The sequence below is a fragment of the Lycorma delicatula genome, chromosome 7 (genome assembly GCF_047948215.1).
Source record: "Lycorma delicatula isolate Av1 chromosome 7, ASM4794821v1, whole genome shotgun sequence".
NCBI classification, from domain to species: Eukaryota; Metazoa; Arthropoda; class Insecta; order Hemiptera; family Fulgoridae; genus Lycorma; species Lycorma delicatula.
Genome location: NC_134461.1, coordinates 72,056,865 through 72,073,266, shown reverse-complemented (window position 1 = coordinate 72,073,266; position 16,402 = coordinate 72,056,865). Strand labels below are relative to the sequence as shown.

Below are 16,402 nucleotides of genomic sequence, written 5' to 3'. Positions count from 1 at the left end.
ACTCCCTGACATTATTTAAAATATACTTGTGAATATTGTTACGCATAAGGTATTTTTATTTTTTTTAAATAATAAAGAAAACTCAAATAAATTCTGTCGCATGATCGCCCAAGGGAGGGTGAACGTTGCTCGTGTCAAAGAAAATTACCTTGTTTTCAATGTGGTGTTTTTTTATTCTGTTTTAAATTACTTTCAGCTGCCATAATGATTATCGGACAATTAAAAATAATACCAAAATGTTTAACCTTAAAAATAAAATATTATCATATTACAAAATTACGAACATTTGTTTTCTTATTTGAGTATTCTAGCTTTATTAATTGGTTGTTATAAATAAATCCCTAATTCTACGCCCACAAATGTATAGTAAATGTTGAAGATTATATTATTTAGAGATTAAATATTAAGATTTAAAGATTAAATTATACTAGAAGGACATTAGTAGTATAAATATGATAAAACGTTATGTGATATACTTCATTTATCTCAACAAAAAAAATTATGCGAGTTTGATTTTCTAATCAGCAAGCACGTCATTAGTCACTCGTTTATCTATAGTAAATATGTGTGCTATGCACTGACTTTTTTATATAAATCTGTTTAAAGTTTTGTAACCCAAAAATCTGAAAAATAACATTATAAAAACTTTGTGACTCGAAAATCTCCAAAACTACCAAATCAATTTCATTGAAACTTAATATGGTGTAATAGTGTATCTTATCTTCATAACTTCAATTTTAGATTATTTTTACTTTGTACTGTTGTATTTTTCATACACGCTTATGCAGTGAGTAGCAATGATGAATGAGTTTAAACTTGATGTTTGGGTGTTAGGTCTACTCATTATTTTTTAATTATTTCATCAAATTACGGTTATAATAATTTAATAAAATTATTCTTTCTACAAACTATTATAAATTTCATCTTAAATGCTCTTTCTAAATTTTATGACACATAAAAACATATTAGATGATTTATTTCAAAAGCTTGTGGAAAAAATCTAATTTGTATAAATTATTGTTTATTTCATCGAAAATATTTATTAAAAAAATACTCATTTTAAAAATAATTCGTTGAAATAACTTTTTTTAATAAAAAATTTGGTTTCTATTGAAACGATTTTTTGTTTTCACTTTATTTGGAAGTATGTTTGCACGAAAGGTTTATCAAATTGCTATTCTTTGTTTAATATTTAAGTTGTCCAGGGATGTTTGAATTCATTGTGAAATGTTGTTTCTATAGAAATGCAGGGTTTTCAAGAAAAATAATTTATTATATATAAAACAGTTTTTTTAAATTTATTTGGGAAAAGTATATTTCTTGAACGAAGAATTTTTTTGTGAATTGAGAGAGGTGCTTGATTTATTTTTCCTAATAAAAACTTAAATTTTTATATTTAATATTTTAGAATAAAAAATTATTTTTGGTACAGAAATATTTTTTTGAGAAACTTTTTTATACAGGTCATTAAAGGTAAAAACAGAAAGTAAATCTTAATATTACAAAAAAAAGTTACACTTTTTTTACTGCTCTTATATAATTTATTATCTTTTATTTGTATATTTCTTGCGCAAGAAATTATACCAAAAATTTTATACAAAATATAATGACAAAATCTCTCTTCTTGCCCTGAACTGCACAAGAATTTTTTTTAGACGTTTTTTCAAAAGATGCTGTTAAATAAACAGCAAAGTTTAAAATTATTAAATTATTTTAAAATAAATTTAATATCATTTATTTTAAAATAAATACTGTTAAAGAAAATGTAATTAAATTCGATACAAATTATCAAAAAAGGCTAAATTAGTCTAAATTTTTGGTAATTAAGTCATCAGTCACGTGATCATAATAACAATCGTTTCATCGGACGCGCACGAACTACACTCTCGCTTACTCCCTTTTAACTTCCGGCTAGGTGCACCTGTGGAGAACTACGCCAATAGCACACCAAGCTGAACGTTATTACCTGAAAATATTTATATTTTACCTAAAGAATATTATTGTTATAGAACAACCAGAAGACCAAAGATTAAACAACATTCATATTATTTTATTGATTCATTGTTTTTTTGTTTTTTTTTGTCTTCAGTCATTTGACCGGTTTGATGCAGCTCTCCAAGATTCCCTATCGTCATTGTATCGGAAAATTTTGAGTTTCCACCCACGATATAGAACAACTTCACAGCTAGTTTAGAAAGAAAAACAAACTGGTGCAAATCGTTTCACTTACAATTTAATAGAAAGTTTTTATAAAGCACATACTTGAAAAATAATTTTGTAAATATTTCTTTTAGAATTTCAAACTGACACTTATATCAAATTGAAAAGTGTAAAAGAACCTGTTAGAATTAAGGATCTAGTAAATAAACAGATGTCGAAAAACTTCTTAAAAAACAAAATAAGTAAATATCATAAAATAACAGACTACAGTATATGAAATGTTTGGAGTACTATAATAAACAATATTTTTTCATTTGGATCATAAATTTTTATAAGCAAAAATGTATAATTTTATTGTATCATTTATATTCTTAAAATTTAGTTTTAAACAAATTCCTTTATTTTTTTTAATTAATATTTTTGTATAATTACAATATCATCTACCCTAGTATTAACTGAGATAAGTGGTGCGCAGTTTATCTGATATAAAATGTCCTAAATTTAGGGTGCTTGTTCAATCTAGGGTTCGTCAAATGAATCCAGGCACTTGGAGAACAATTCGGGTCCGCCGGTTTCATCATCAACATATGTGGATAATTAGTTTTGGGGTTATTGCTAATTAGTTTATGCGTCTACTTTCATAAAATACTTTATAATTTTCTTTTATTTTTATGAAAACGTTTTTGAAAGCAAAACATTAGGAATAATAACTCTTATTTTAATCGCAATAGCGATGTTTACATTATATCCATGTGGGATTGGCTTTTAAGTAATGAAATAAGTGCTTCCTATCAAAGATTAATTTCACTCAAGAATAATAAATTGTTATAGATTAAGCAAATATATCAAACTTTTAAATGTAGTGTCCAAAAATATTTAATTTTTTTAGTTTTGGAGCTGTCATTTATTACCGGAAAAAAGGTTTCAAAATATAATATTATAAACATGTAATGAATAACTCTTTTCAAAGTATGCCAATAAAATATTGGTTTTTCATTGAATCCGAAATCCCCTTAAAAAGCAACAACAAAAGGAAATATTTTAAATTAATTTATCAGTATCAGTATTCAAATCATTTCAGTTAAAAGTTAACAGAAAAGTCTATTTTAAAAACATTACAGATTAAATAAGGGTTAGAATCTTCAAATAACCGGCGGGTTATTACTGAAATGTTCTGCAATAACTAGTTTTCGGAATAGAGGTTATTTAAACTAACTACTTTTAAGAAAGACCATTATTGTACGAAATTATTTTCAGTTATATCTGTGAACTTAAAAATCGATTGCCTATATACTCATTTGAGAACATTTTAATTTTTCTAGATTATTAATTGATAATTATTTTTAAGTTTGCACTTTTAGATCATTTTCTTTAGTTAAGATTCTACTTTAATTTACTGATCAAAATAAGTTTCACTGTAAATTATTTTTCGTATATGTATAATTTGAATTATTTGTTTACGAAAACTTTTCTTCAGTACAAAGTAAAATCTGAATTTATAAAACCTAGCAGGTTGAAAGTTATACATATATATTTTTTTATATTGAAAATCTTGGTTAAGATTTATTTGTTTTGTTTATGTTTGAGTCAAAAGCATTTTCCTGTCAAATATAATCCCAAAGTGTACTTTACCATTGTGATAAAGTAAAGAAGGCAAAGAAAGGATAGACGAAATACATATGTTAAAGTTTTCTCTTTAAAGTTATAATATTATGAAATAAACACAACTCTTTCTATTAGATTCTTAAAATAAATGTTTCACTCACGCGTGCTCGCACGCACACAAATATACATCCACATCCGTATGTATAATATTAAAAAATTTATATTTAAAATATATATTTATATATTCCCCTTTTTCTCGAGATGTTAAAATACTTTAAATTTATCCTCCACTATGTTCAAGAAATTTTAATTTATTTTATTAAAATGGAATAGTTTATCATACTAGCAGAAATTCAGTGGTAAAGCGAGAATATTTCAAAACATTAAAATATGAATAAAATTTAAATATATATTTTAAAAATCCAGTAAAACAAGGAAATAAAAACACTGTGAATGATTTATTTATGTTGGACTATACTTTTTGGCTTTTGTTCTTAATTCAAATATATAGAAATAATATCGTATGTTACACCTCAAAATGAAAAATATGTTATTTCATTTCCCATTTTAATATCAAAAAATGTAAAAGGAATTTCATTCCATATAGATTTTTTTTTAAATAGTATAAATTCTCAGTAGTAAATTTCAAGTTATTAACATACATGAATACAAATGACTTTTTTCTCTATAAAACTTGATTTTTATAAATAGATTGCCATTATAAATAGATTCCGTATCTTTTTAGCCGTGTAAGTTGGTTCTATATATAAATATACATATACATATATATAGATCCCCATAATTTACTTCAACTACCTCTGTTAAATAATTTAGCAATCATAATTTATAGTACGTTAGAAATAATACAATGAACTGTTTTATGTAAATTAATTTTTAATTTAGCCGTTATATTCAAAATTAGTTTTAAAAATAATTTACCTTTTGATCGTTATGGTAAATTACCATTACGTTTTCGATAAAATTCATTCAAAATCCCTCCCCAAAAACTATTTATGAGTTTTTTTTAAAACAAAGAGCTAATCTGATCTTCACTGAGTTTTTGGGTCCACCATAGCGTTAATGTTAAATTTATTTTTTTTTAAATTTGTTTCCCCCAAATATATATTTCAATTTTAAATATTCAGATACATTATTCTTTCTTTTTTTATCTTATACACAATCTATATTAAAATATCTTTTAAAAATAGAAATTCATATAGAGTGCAAGAAATATCTGCCAAAACGAAAAATCAGTCCCTAAAACAGATTTTAAACCAGTTGGCTAATGGTTGTAGTTTCCCCTGGATGCTTTCCCCTGAAAAATAATTTTAAGGTGGCTTTTTTTAGGAACCTTTTTAAAAAACTTTTTAATTTCATGAGGAAAAAAACGATTTCAAGAGTATTTAAGCTGGTTAACACTTAATCATTGATTTTCTAGTCACATTTAGATAAAACATCCCGACTTCTGAAAAAATATGCGTACTACCGGGAGGATGGCTGGTGTTTTAGTATCACATAGAGGTTTCTCCAAAGTTAGATTATCTTTGCATAGCATCAACCTATTTTATTATACTTGATCCCTTTTCCTCTTCTATAGTTATACTGATATAAGTCTGCTTCGGCTAGGTCCTCCACGCTAAGAATGCCGTAACATGTAGTCAATGCTGCTTAGTATTATCAGATAGAAGAAGTCTGTGAACTAAATTACGATCCCTTTCTAAACCTGTAGCTGTACAAGAAGCCTGAAATACCTGTTGGTTTGATCCTGAGCTCTTAATCTCCCCTAAAATGCAAATAATCTGATAAAGGGTATAACTGAATTTCACAAGTTATGAATAAGTATATTCGGATTAATGAATATGAAATACTTGTAATTCATTAATCACACTCATAAAATATTCTCATAATGTGTTATTAAACATAATGTGCTCATACTGTCTTATTACTATTATACTATTATTTTACTTTACTATTTTGGATATGATTTTTTTTTTTATCAGATCAATCGCAACTGTTTCAGTTTTAAAAATAGCAAACAAATCAGACGTGTTATAATGGAAAAAATATAAAACTATTTAAAAGGAAACAATTTCCTAATTTCATTACGTTTGAATAAGATGAATTCGTTTTAATGAACAAATTTTTTTCGTAAATTAAAATTAATTCTATTTTTATATCGTTTTTAATTTTGTATTTCTTTTTAAATTTTTATATAATAATGTATTTTATATTAAAAAAAAACTTTTCTATTACAAGACAATTCTATTCTATATGATATATTTATTATAGTTTTGTCCGTACTTCTCGTCAATTAAAACAAAGTTTTTATTCAGAATTATTGAAAACGGATGATATATATATATTTAATGTACAAAAATAATATCGTAGTTTTAATTTGTTATAACACCAGTTTTCCGAAAAAGAACTCCTGCATTTCAAGAAGAAATATACAGCTTTTATTTTGCAGCACTCAATAGTGTTTTATATATAAAATACATCATATACCAAGAAAAAACCCAGTCACTTGATCATCTGTGCTAAAGAATAACAGAAGCATTGAAAGCGATTCCAACAAACATGCTCGCCAGAATGTAGAATGAGGTAAACGTTGCTTATATTGAGTTATATTACGGTTATAAAGAGGTAAAAAAAAATTATTTAACTTTGTACTTTCATCTAATAAAACACATACATTTGTAATTAAAGTAAATTTAATTTAAACAAAATTTTTTTTTTTGGACATCTGGTATCTCTTAGCTAAGTTGTGCAACGTTGATTTAAGGCTAGAATCAAAGAGCAAAAACGAGAATTTTATTGCGCGCATAGCTGTAGATTCTCTAGCTTTCCGCTTGACAGCGCTACTAATAATGATGGCGTATTCTAAAAGAAAGCCTTCTATGTTTTGCCATTTGTAAAATGTGAATCTGTAGTTACAATTCAACGTGCGTTCCACTAAAAGAAATTTAATTGTGGATCATCAAAGTGACATGACAATAAAATTCTTCGATGGTATAATTAGTTTGAAACGACTGGATATCAATGTGTAGAGACGTATACAGGATGACCAAGGGTGTCGGAATATAATTCGAACGTGTTAGGGAATCTTTACTGCGTAGTCCAAAAAAAAAGAAGGAAAATCACTCTCACGAACTAGAAATGTCACGGTGATGGCAGTAAGAAATATTTTCAGGAAATACTTAGGTACTTATTCATCCATACCGTTTATAGATATCACAGGATTTGAAACTTACCAACTACATTGAGGTGTCATCTTTACAATAAAAATATTTCAGCTTGAAGATGACGATTTTTTTATCGTATTGTGTATAGTTATGAATCATCATTTCTTCTAAGTAAAAAAGGTAACTTTTTTACATAGATGATTTACATTACACGTAATGTAGAAAATTATATATACCACTAGATACGGATCTGGGGGTCAGAAAATTTCCATTAACACTGATAATGCAAAAAGGATTCTCAAAATTGAATTGTGTCTGCTCAATATCTCAAAGGAAAGTTTACGGGCCGTTATTTTTGGTTGAATGACATTTTACACAATCTCTGCATTTTTTATTTTTCCTGTTTAGCCTCCGGTAATTAACTTTTAGATAATACTTCAGAGGATGAAGTGTAGTCTTGTACTGTCTCAGTTTGACCACTCCTAAGATGTGTGGTTAATTGAAATGCAACCACCAAAGAACACAGTTATCCACGATCAACTATTCAAATCCGTATAAAAATAACTGACTTTACTAGAACTTGAACGCTGGAACTCTCGACTTCCAAATCAGCTGATTTGGGAAGACGCGTTCACTAATATACCAACCCGGTGGGTTTTGTCACCTTATCTGGCCGCATTTGGTTCTTTCCTTTGAGGGTTTATAAAATATTTCTTGTATATGCCTCCGTTACCTTCAAATTCATCCGTTTCAGGTACAGGATTGAATCAACTGTCGCTTCAGTTATTCCAGACATACTGGTTAGAGATGCTAACGATGAATATTTAGAAGGAAAAATTGAAAAATTTACTCTTTCATTTTATTCTGATTCATTACTTTAAGAGTGAATTAAAATATATTAAATAGCTTCAAAATCTCGATTTTTTCGTTTTGTATAAATGTTGTTTTATTTATTTTTTTGTTTTAAGTAATAAAACTTTATTTATATTAGAATAAATAATACTTAACAACAAAATAAAAATAATATAAGTATATAATACTTACTATTGTTTCTAAACCTTTGTAGTGAACTCTCAATAGCTGATGTGTATTGTAAACGATGAGGTCGCATAAAGGTTTCTAATGACATGTCTGCAACAGTCGCTTTACACTGGATATTTATGTAATCAGTAGATGGGAGAAAATGACCCTCACCCACTTGAAACTGTAACCCAAGTGATCTTGAGTACAGATTATCACCATTTTCAATGGTGTGGTATTGACGTAAATTTTTTAATCCTACCTGAAAAATAAAAAAATGGTTATTTAAAAAAAATTCTTATCATTAATAAATTAATAAAAATATGATTTATTTTCATGATTCACAAAATTACTGGAAAAATATCTGTTGAAATTATCATAATAGTTTCAACAACTAAAAAAAAAATTATCATAATAATTTTACACTTGTCTGCACATAATTTTTTTAATTGTTCAATAACATTTTCATCATTGCTTAACTTTTATCTTTATAAATTTTAACCATTTCTATGTTACAACCTAATTATTGAATTAAATTTATCTTTAAACTGTTAATTTAAAGTCAATAAAAAATTTTATAAATATATAAAGGCTTCTTTCTACAGTCGTATACATTTGAAAAAATTTATATTGAAAGTAATATAAAGATATGATAATTTTCTATATTGTGTATATATTCAGAATGAAAAATCAACTTTTCAGTGAAGCAGATTAACAAAAATTTTGTAGGGGAACTCTACCCTTGATACACTAAAAAAAAATTTATACAATTTTTATTAGTGATTTTTATTCTGTGGAATGTATTCTTTTCAACTGTGTAACTATTTATTTCTTTGTTGAACACAAAAATTTTAATTAAATAAATTATAAGACTGTTTCCATGGCAATATTTATATTTTTTCCGTGTAAAATACGAAATTCAGTAGCTTGTATCACACGAATGAAAAATGATAGAAATATGAATATTTCGAAATTTTAAACCTCGTTTCTTATTCTATTTAGTTCATATTTCATCCTACAGGTTACGCCACTTTGAAGTTCATAGGACATTGCTAAAACCACGTGATACAATCGTCAGGTACTATGGTAGATTGCGATCTTTGATCTCTGTTTTCCGAAAACTTTAATTTCACTGTTTCGTTAAAAGTAAAAAAAAAATCATAACTTTAGTTATAATTGAGATAACTGCATGAAATTTTTTTTTACATTGTTCAGAAAATATTTGTCTAGGTGTATGTGATAATCCTATTGTATATAAAATTATGAGAGAGGGTTGAAATTAATATAGGATGATTTTTTTTTTAATTTGTAGTAAAAATTCTACGAGATGTACTTTTTTGTGCATACACAAGGCTCTAGACACATATTTTCTATTTTTTTGGTGATTTTTCTAAGTTTTTATCTTTAGTAACAAATGAGATAAATTATTCTTGTCGAGAACGTTTTTTTTTCACCCCCAACCCGTTTTAGGGGTTGTAGTGAATGTAATTATCTGAAAATTTAGAAAAATACTCTTCACTGTATACCAAATAAACTGACCCAAGTATAAACTTCCTATTCCCAATTCTAAAGAAAAAATTGTTTTGTGTAGTCTCCCTCCGAAACATTTTGCTGTAGATTAATGGATAATGCACAATGGAATACTTATAAATTTCCTTCAGTATTTTATTTTGATACGTTCTAGAATTTTAATATTAGGATTACTCGGTGTACTACAAACCAAACTTCTATACAACTAGACACGTTTAAAGACCTTTTAGAATATTTATATTCACTTGATAATTTAAACAGTTTTGTAGTGAACTAGTAAATTATTAAAACTAGTTGTTTCATTTTATGCGATTTTTCGACGAGGGCTAATAATCCAGGTATATTCTCATAGATTTGGCATTTTCTAACTCAACAACGCCATATTATTTAGCATCGCGTGTAACTGAATTTAATTTTTGATTTAAGTTCCAAAAAACCGGATAATATGAAATTCAAATTCAAATTCAAAATTCAAATCAACGAAACATATAGTTGAATTTTTATTTGGATGACAAAACAGAATGCTTGATTCTAATCTACTGTATTCGCATTATTTGTTTCAGAAGAGAAAAACCGAAATATATATATATATATATATATATATATTTCGGTTTATATATATATATATATATTTATATAATATATAAATATATATATATATATATATATATTTATGATGTACTTATACAAAAGACGAAAAAAACAACTAATAATCATCTTCGTCGACTTTAAAAGGGCCTATGATTGTATACACCGACCATCCATGCTGAATATTCTGAGAAACCTGGGCCTTCACCCTAAACTCGTAAACATGATAAAATTAACTTTAACCAATACCCAGACCAGAGTAAAATTCAGAGGTGAACTCTCTCGACCCTTCTCCATAAAAACTGGATTGAGGCAAGGAGACGGCCTCTCACCACTCCTTTTTAACTGCGCCCCCGAATTTGTCATGAGAAAATGGTATGAAGTAAATCCCAAAAATATAAATATGGGTATTAAGAAAAACTCCATCATACTAAATTGCCTGGATTTGCAGATGACATCGCTCTTTTAGCAAATAATATTCAAGAAGCCAAAACAGAATCATGAGCCTTCAAAACTTAGCACAAAAGATAGGGCTTCATATCTCTTTCGAAAAAACTGAACTAATGGCCATAGATCCTCTTGTAATGGAGCACATTACGGTAAACAATCAGAAAATTAAAATAGTAAAACAATTTAAATATTTAGGGGAAATAATAACTTATAATTTAAATGAAAAAGTGACATGGCAAAACAGGACAAATAAAATGATTAAATCCCAAAAATTAACTTAGTCAACATATAACAAAATATGCCTTTCGGCTAAAACAAAACTTAAACATTATAAAACTGTAGTTCAGCCAAAAGTAACCTACGGAATCGAGACCCTTTTCAAAATCACTCAGAAAAACCGAATTGATAAAATTCTGAAAATAGAGAGGAGAATTGTCAGAACGTGTATCAATAAAAAACACCAAAAAGAAGTCGAATGGTGGATTGTGCCAAATGAGGTGGTGTATCGAGAAATAGAGCCTGTTACAGATACTATGCGGAAAAAAAGAATATCTTTCTTTAGTCATCTCATAAGGACACCGGAAACAAGACTGTTAAGAAATATCATTGAAAAGCTCTGGTTTCAAAAGATAGAAGTAGGATGGATCAAAGAAATTAGAGAAGATATAAAGAAATAGGGAATTTCCCTGACTGACCCAAAGAATAAAACTGGAAAAATTACAAAGCGAAAAGACAAAAACATTAGATTTAAACAAAAGACAGACAAACGACAAAATACAACGTAGAGGGTGTTTACAGATGAAGAAAACAAAGCAAGATTTGAACGGATGAAGAAATACTCGGAAGAGTAAAATAACACGCTTTTCTCGGAAAAGATCTAACTAAAATTGACTTAAGTGGTCCCATGTTGACCGTAAAAGCATAATTATAATAATAATAATAATAATATAATAATAATAATAATAATAATAATATATATATATATATATATATATTTGTCTTGAGTGTGTGTGTGTGTATACAGGCGCAAACACCCTTCCACATTAGAACACGGGTTGTTTTTTAAGTTAAAATCGTTTTTCTTCGAATTGGTTAAGTTTTATTACATTTACAAGTCCTTATTTTTACATTAAATATAGTGTTAAACTATCTTTTTTTACTAAAAATTTTCGTTGACAATCAAGCATTTTTTATATAGGGTATATAGCATATTTTATAGCTCCATGATTTGTTCTTTTAAAACTTTGACATTTATTACATGAACCAGTCGACAACAGTTTATAAACGTCATCAATCTGCATTCGTTTTCCGCTCAAAGAATTCATTTAATCAGTGAAAAATGAAAGCCAGATCGGTCCAGATGTGGACTGTATGGAGAATGGTTGAATACCTCCTACTGAAAATTTTGAACTCTCTTTTCCTCTTTTGTAATACGAGAGGATGTATATTTCATGTAGCACGCTTCCCTCCCCCTTTAATGAGCAGGTCCTGCAACTGGTTGTGAATAGGATCCGTAACGTTTTTAAGATTTTGCTACAATTGATATTTTATTGTATGTATTGATAATATTTTTAATTAATCAGTTAGCAACAGAGAAGCATCAAAACTATTTTTCTTCCATGTTCTTTGACCTTTCGTTGAATAATTATCCCAGTTTTATTCATTTCATCTTCACCAAACAGTCAATAAGGTGTGGATAAATTTTATTCTCAAGAATGTTTTTTTTTTTTTAGAATTACTGGGAAGTTGAATTTCTTCTTTTCTAATTTTTACCTGTGCCAATGAAGTGTAATATTTTTATATATACATGTGATCATTATCCAGACTTTCGATGGAAGCCGTTGTATTCAATAATAAAGTTGTGATATTAATGTTGTATTCAATAATATATACGATTATTTAATTTTTTTTTTATTCTCCAGATTTTGAAAATCTTTTAAATAATTTTTTTTTTTAAGCTTTTATTTACAGTCGCATCAACAATTACAGTCATTAGCGAGTAAACTAACACTATCATGTAGTGTAACATAAAACAAAAAATAAACAATAAAGGATAAACATAGACAAGTAACAACAACAAATACAAACTAAAATACATAAATCAGAAAAAAATCACTAAATTGTATTCTTCATTTCACTGTAGGAGAGGAACCAGGGGAAGGTATATTTATACCTTATTTCTGGTTTAAATAATTTTGTTTCTATAAAACAAATTGGTTTCTTACAAGCAGTTTTAATGTTAGTACAATAAGAAATATCATCAATGTTAATTACATTTACATTTTTTTTTTTTTTTTTTTGCTTTTGTACAGAATAATAAGTTTTTGCAATTTTAAATTTATTTTAAGAGGTGATTCAGTAAAAAAGCTTTTTTTTTAATCCATGGTATAAATTTTTATTGTTTTATAATTTTTTATTTATATTAATACTTTAGTATTAAACGAAATTTATGAATAGAATATTTTATTTTTTTAATACGTTGTTTAATATAGCAATGCAATTCTAATTTCAATTCAAGTCACAGCGCTACTCGTTGAATAGTTTGAATATTGAATGGATATAAGTTATTCTTCATTAAAGAAGTTTTCTTCAGATACTGGTAGCAAGTAGTAACAAACTATAAGTATGTGTGATGTAACTTTTACTAACAACTTGTTGAAAAGACAGTTACTGTAACGGTTCAGTTTAGTTATATCTCGCTTTATTACAAAAACAAAATTATTGTAAACTAAATTGACTTTTTTATTATTTTTCTTTCTTTAATTTTATTTTATGTCTCCATTTTTGCGTCAGTTTCATATTAAAAAATAACTTTTTAAAATATTTATCGTTCGATTATTCTTATTAAAGGGTTTTTATTATTCATAAAATTTTACTAACTCTAATTTTTTATCGTTTTAATTCGATTTTTGTAGAAATAATATATAGTATTATAAATACTCTTTGCACTCATGTACTCTTTTGAATTGAATGTTTGTTTGCTGCACTGTAACGTCAAGACGATTGTATCAATTATGAGTAATAGGTCAAATTATTTATTTCAATTGATCTTATTCCACTGAATAAACACTTATTTAATGCAACGAAAATAGTAGGAAATATTTATTATTTATCCCCGGTGAAGAAAAAACTATTTTAATGGCATCAAGTGTATATAAAGGAAAATTATATTTTATTCGTTGCATCATAATATTATGCATGGAAAATTTATTTATTTATAAAATGAAATATACATTCAGTACATTATAAAAAGGTGAGTTTTGAAATGACTCGTGCAGTTACAAGTTCAGTATAAAAAAAGGAATGTATGTTTTATTTAAAACAAAGAAATATAGTTTAGAATAAGTGGAAGTACAATATTTTACACAGATTGTTTTAATAATAATAATAATACGTATTTCATAATTCTTGTACTATGCTTCAGCTTAACAAGCATATATTGTTTTTGTTATGATCCTCTTTCAAATATTTGAAACTCCTTTATCACTTGTTAATTTCTTTCTTTTTGATGACAGAAGGAGTTTGCACATTTATACAGCTAAATTATTCTTATTAAACAATAGCAATCAGAAAAATTTTCAGTAAATATTATATTAATAAAACTTATAAGGAGCATTTCATTAATTCTGTTGCGGGTTATTTTCCTAAAACGAATAATTTATTCAAAAATTTCAACCTCTTATTACCTCTCATTATCTGTTAAATTTAAAGCTTCAAACTTGTAATTTCTTTAAACGTAAATATAGTAAGTGTATAAGAACTTTTGAGTTGAAAGCCTAAGTTATACCAATTCTCTATAACTTATTTTAATTTTTTTTCCTTCAACTTATTAATATAAATTCAATTTTTTTTTTTTTAATAAATGGAAAACATCATATGGTTTTCATTGAAAATCCCGATTTTCGCGTAAATTAATTATGGCTTATAATAAAAAAATTAAAGCAATTTTAATAAATAATAATTACATATATATATATGTGTGTGTGTATGTGTGTGTGTGTGTGTGTGTGTGTGTGTGTCTCAGATGATGCATTAAAAGTAATTTTTGAACAAAAGTTTTTAAAACTAGGAACATACAAAAATTAACTTACGATTTTTTTATTCCAAAATTATTTACGATTGAGTAATATAGGGAAATGAGATTGTTATTGGTGGTTAACGAATGACACTACCCTTTAATCATCTACATGAATGAGTAGATAGGAGTACAAGGAGTATTATGTGTGTGAGATAAAAAGTTACATTTTTTTTAATCCAGTTAAAAACATGAATATTTCATTTTCAAAAAGCAATTATACTTTTAGTATTCAATAGTTTTCAAGTAAAATTATGTAACATACGTAGAAAATTATGCGTTTAAGTAAAATTCGTTATGCTTATCTTAATAGTTTAGCAGTAATCAAGGAAATATTTATAAAAATCAGTTCAAATAAATCGTACAATAATTTTATAAAATCAATATATATAAATTTATTTTTATTACAATTATTTAGAATAAATTTTAAAATGAGAATTGAATTTAATGGGGGAAATATTAGGAAATTGATACCGAAATAAGTAACGTAAAATATCGTTCTGTAATTATAATAATAAGAATGATTTGTATATTGATTTTAAAAATAACTTTACTTTAAATTTAATGGTATTTATTTTCGTCGTACGTCATAAAAGAAGAGTTAAGATATGCAGCAAATATATGGGCTTTCCCTGCTCATATAAATAATAAATTGTTTACGAGTCATCCCATGGCTGCATTATACGAACGTCGTGCTACCTATTCCAGACCAGCCGGAATTAGGTACCACGAATTAAGAAGAAAATATGAAATTGCTATATATTGCAGAGACTCTAGCAATTTCTACTAGAGAAATACCGCCATGGCTCTTGCCAGCGGTAAATACAAGTTTGGATCTCTCTCAAGGAGAAATAAAAAAGAAACCAGCAGTGATCATCCAGCAGGAATTTTTGGCAACGGTCAGTAATTACGAAGAACATATTAGAATTTATACTGACGGTTCTAAAACCGAACATGGTGTTGGATGCTCGATATATGTAAATGAAGAAGCCATCTTTTGGAGACTGCCAGATGTGGCCAGTGTCTGCACGGCAGAACTCACTGCAATTCAGCAAGCTCTTCGCTACACTGAACACTATTGTGAAGAGAGAGTGCTAATATGTTCCGATTCATTAAGTGCACTCGTCGCAATTCGGAAGAAGAACATTAAGGATGTCCTAATTGCAAACATCCTGTCCATTTTATACGTACTAAAACAACGAGGACAGCGATGCGTATTATATATTATATGTATGGACTCCGGGGCATGCTGGTATTACAGGTAATGAAATTGCAGACGAAGCTGCCAGAAAGGCAACAGTCTGCGATGATTTGGATGCATTTCCTGTAAGAGTGGCAGATGTTAAAAACCGTCTAACAAACATAGTAAAAAACAAATGGAATGCTGAATGGAGGAGATTAAATACAAAATAAAACATAGTAAAATCTTCTCCTTATAAATGGAAAAGCGACTATAAATTGACTCGCCGTGAACAAGTAGCGGTGACCAGACTTAGAATCGGTCATACGCGATTAACAAATTTATATTTGTTAACCGGCGAAGTGAGACCAATGTGCGGTGTTTGTAATAAAACACTGACAATCAAGCATCTTATAGAAGAGTGTACCATATATGAGGACCTCAGAAAGAGGTTCCGTTTTAGAAATAATATTACTGCTGATCTGGATAATGGAAATGAAGAAAATATAGTTGCATTTTTACACGCCAGTGGACTTCTTAAAAGTCTATAAAAATGAAAGTTTAAAGCTGTGACAAAAGAAACTTTAAGCGGTAGTTTATATATATATATAT

At 27.2% G+C, this 16,402-nt stretch overlaps 1 protein-coding gene across 1 annotated transcript in view; it reads right to left on the bottom strand.

The window, feature by feature from the left end:
• Positions 1 to 16,402, bottom strand: part of LOC142327428 (uncharacterized) — a 188,749-nt gene that overhangs the window by 28,695 nt on the left and 143,652 nt on the right. The window contains exon 5 of the mRNA XM_075370490.1: positions 7,992 to 8,229. Coding sequence (XP_075226605.1) covers positions 7,992 to 8,229 — 238 coding nt within the window. The remainder of the gene's footprint in view (positions 1 to 7,991; positions 8,230 to 16,402) is intronic.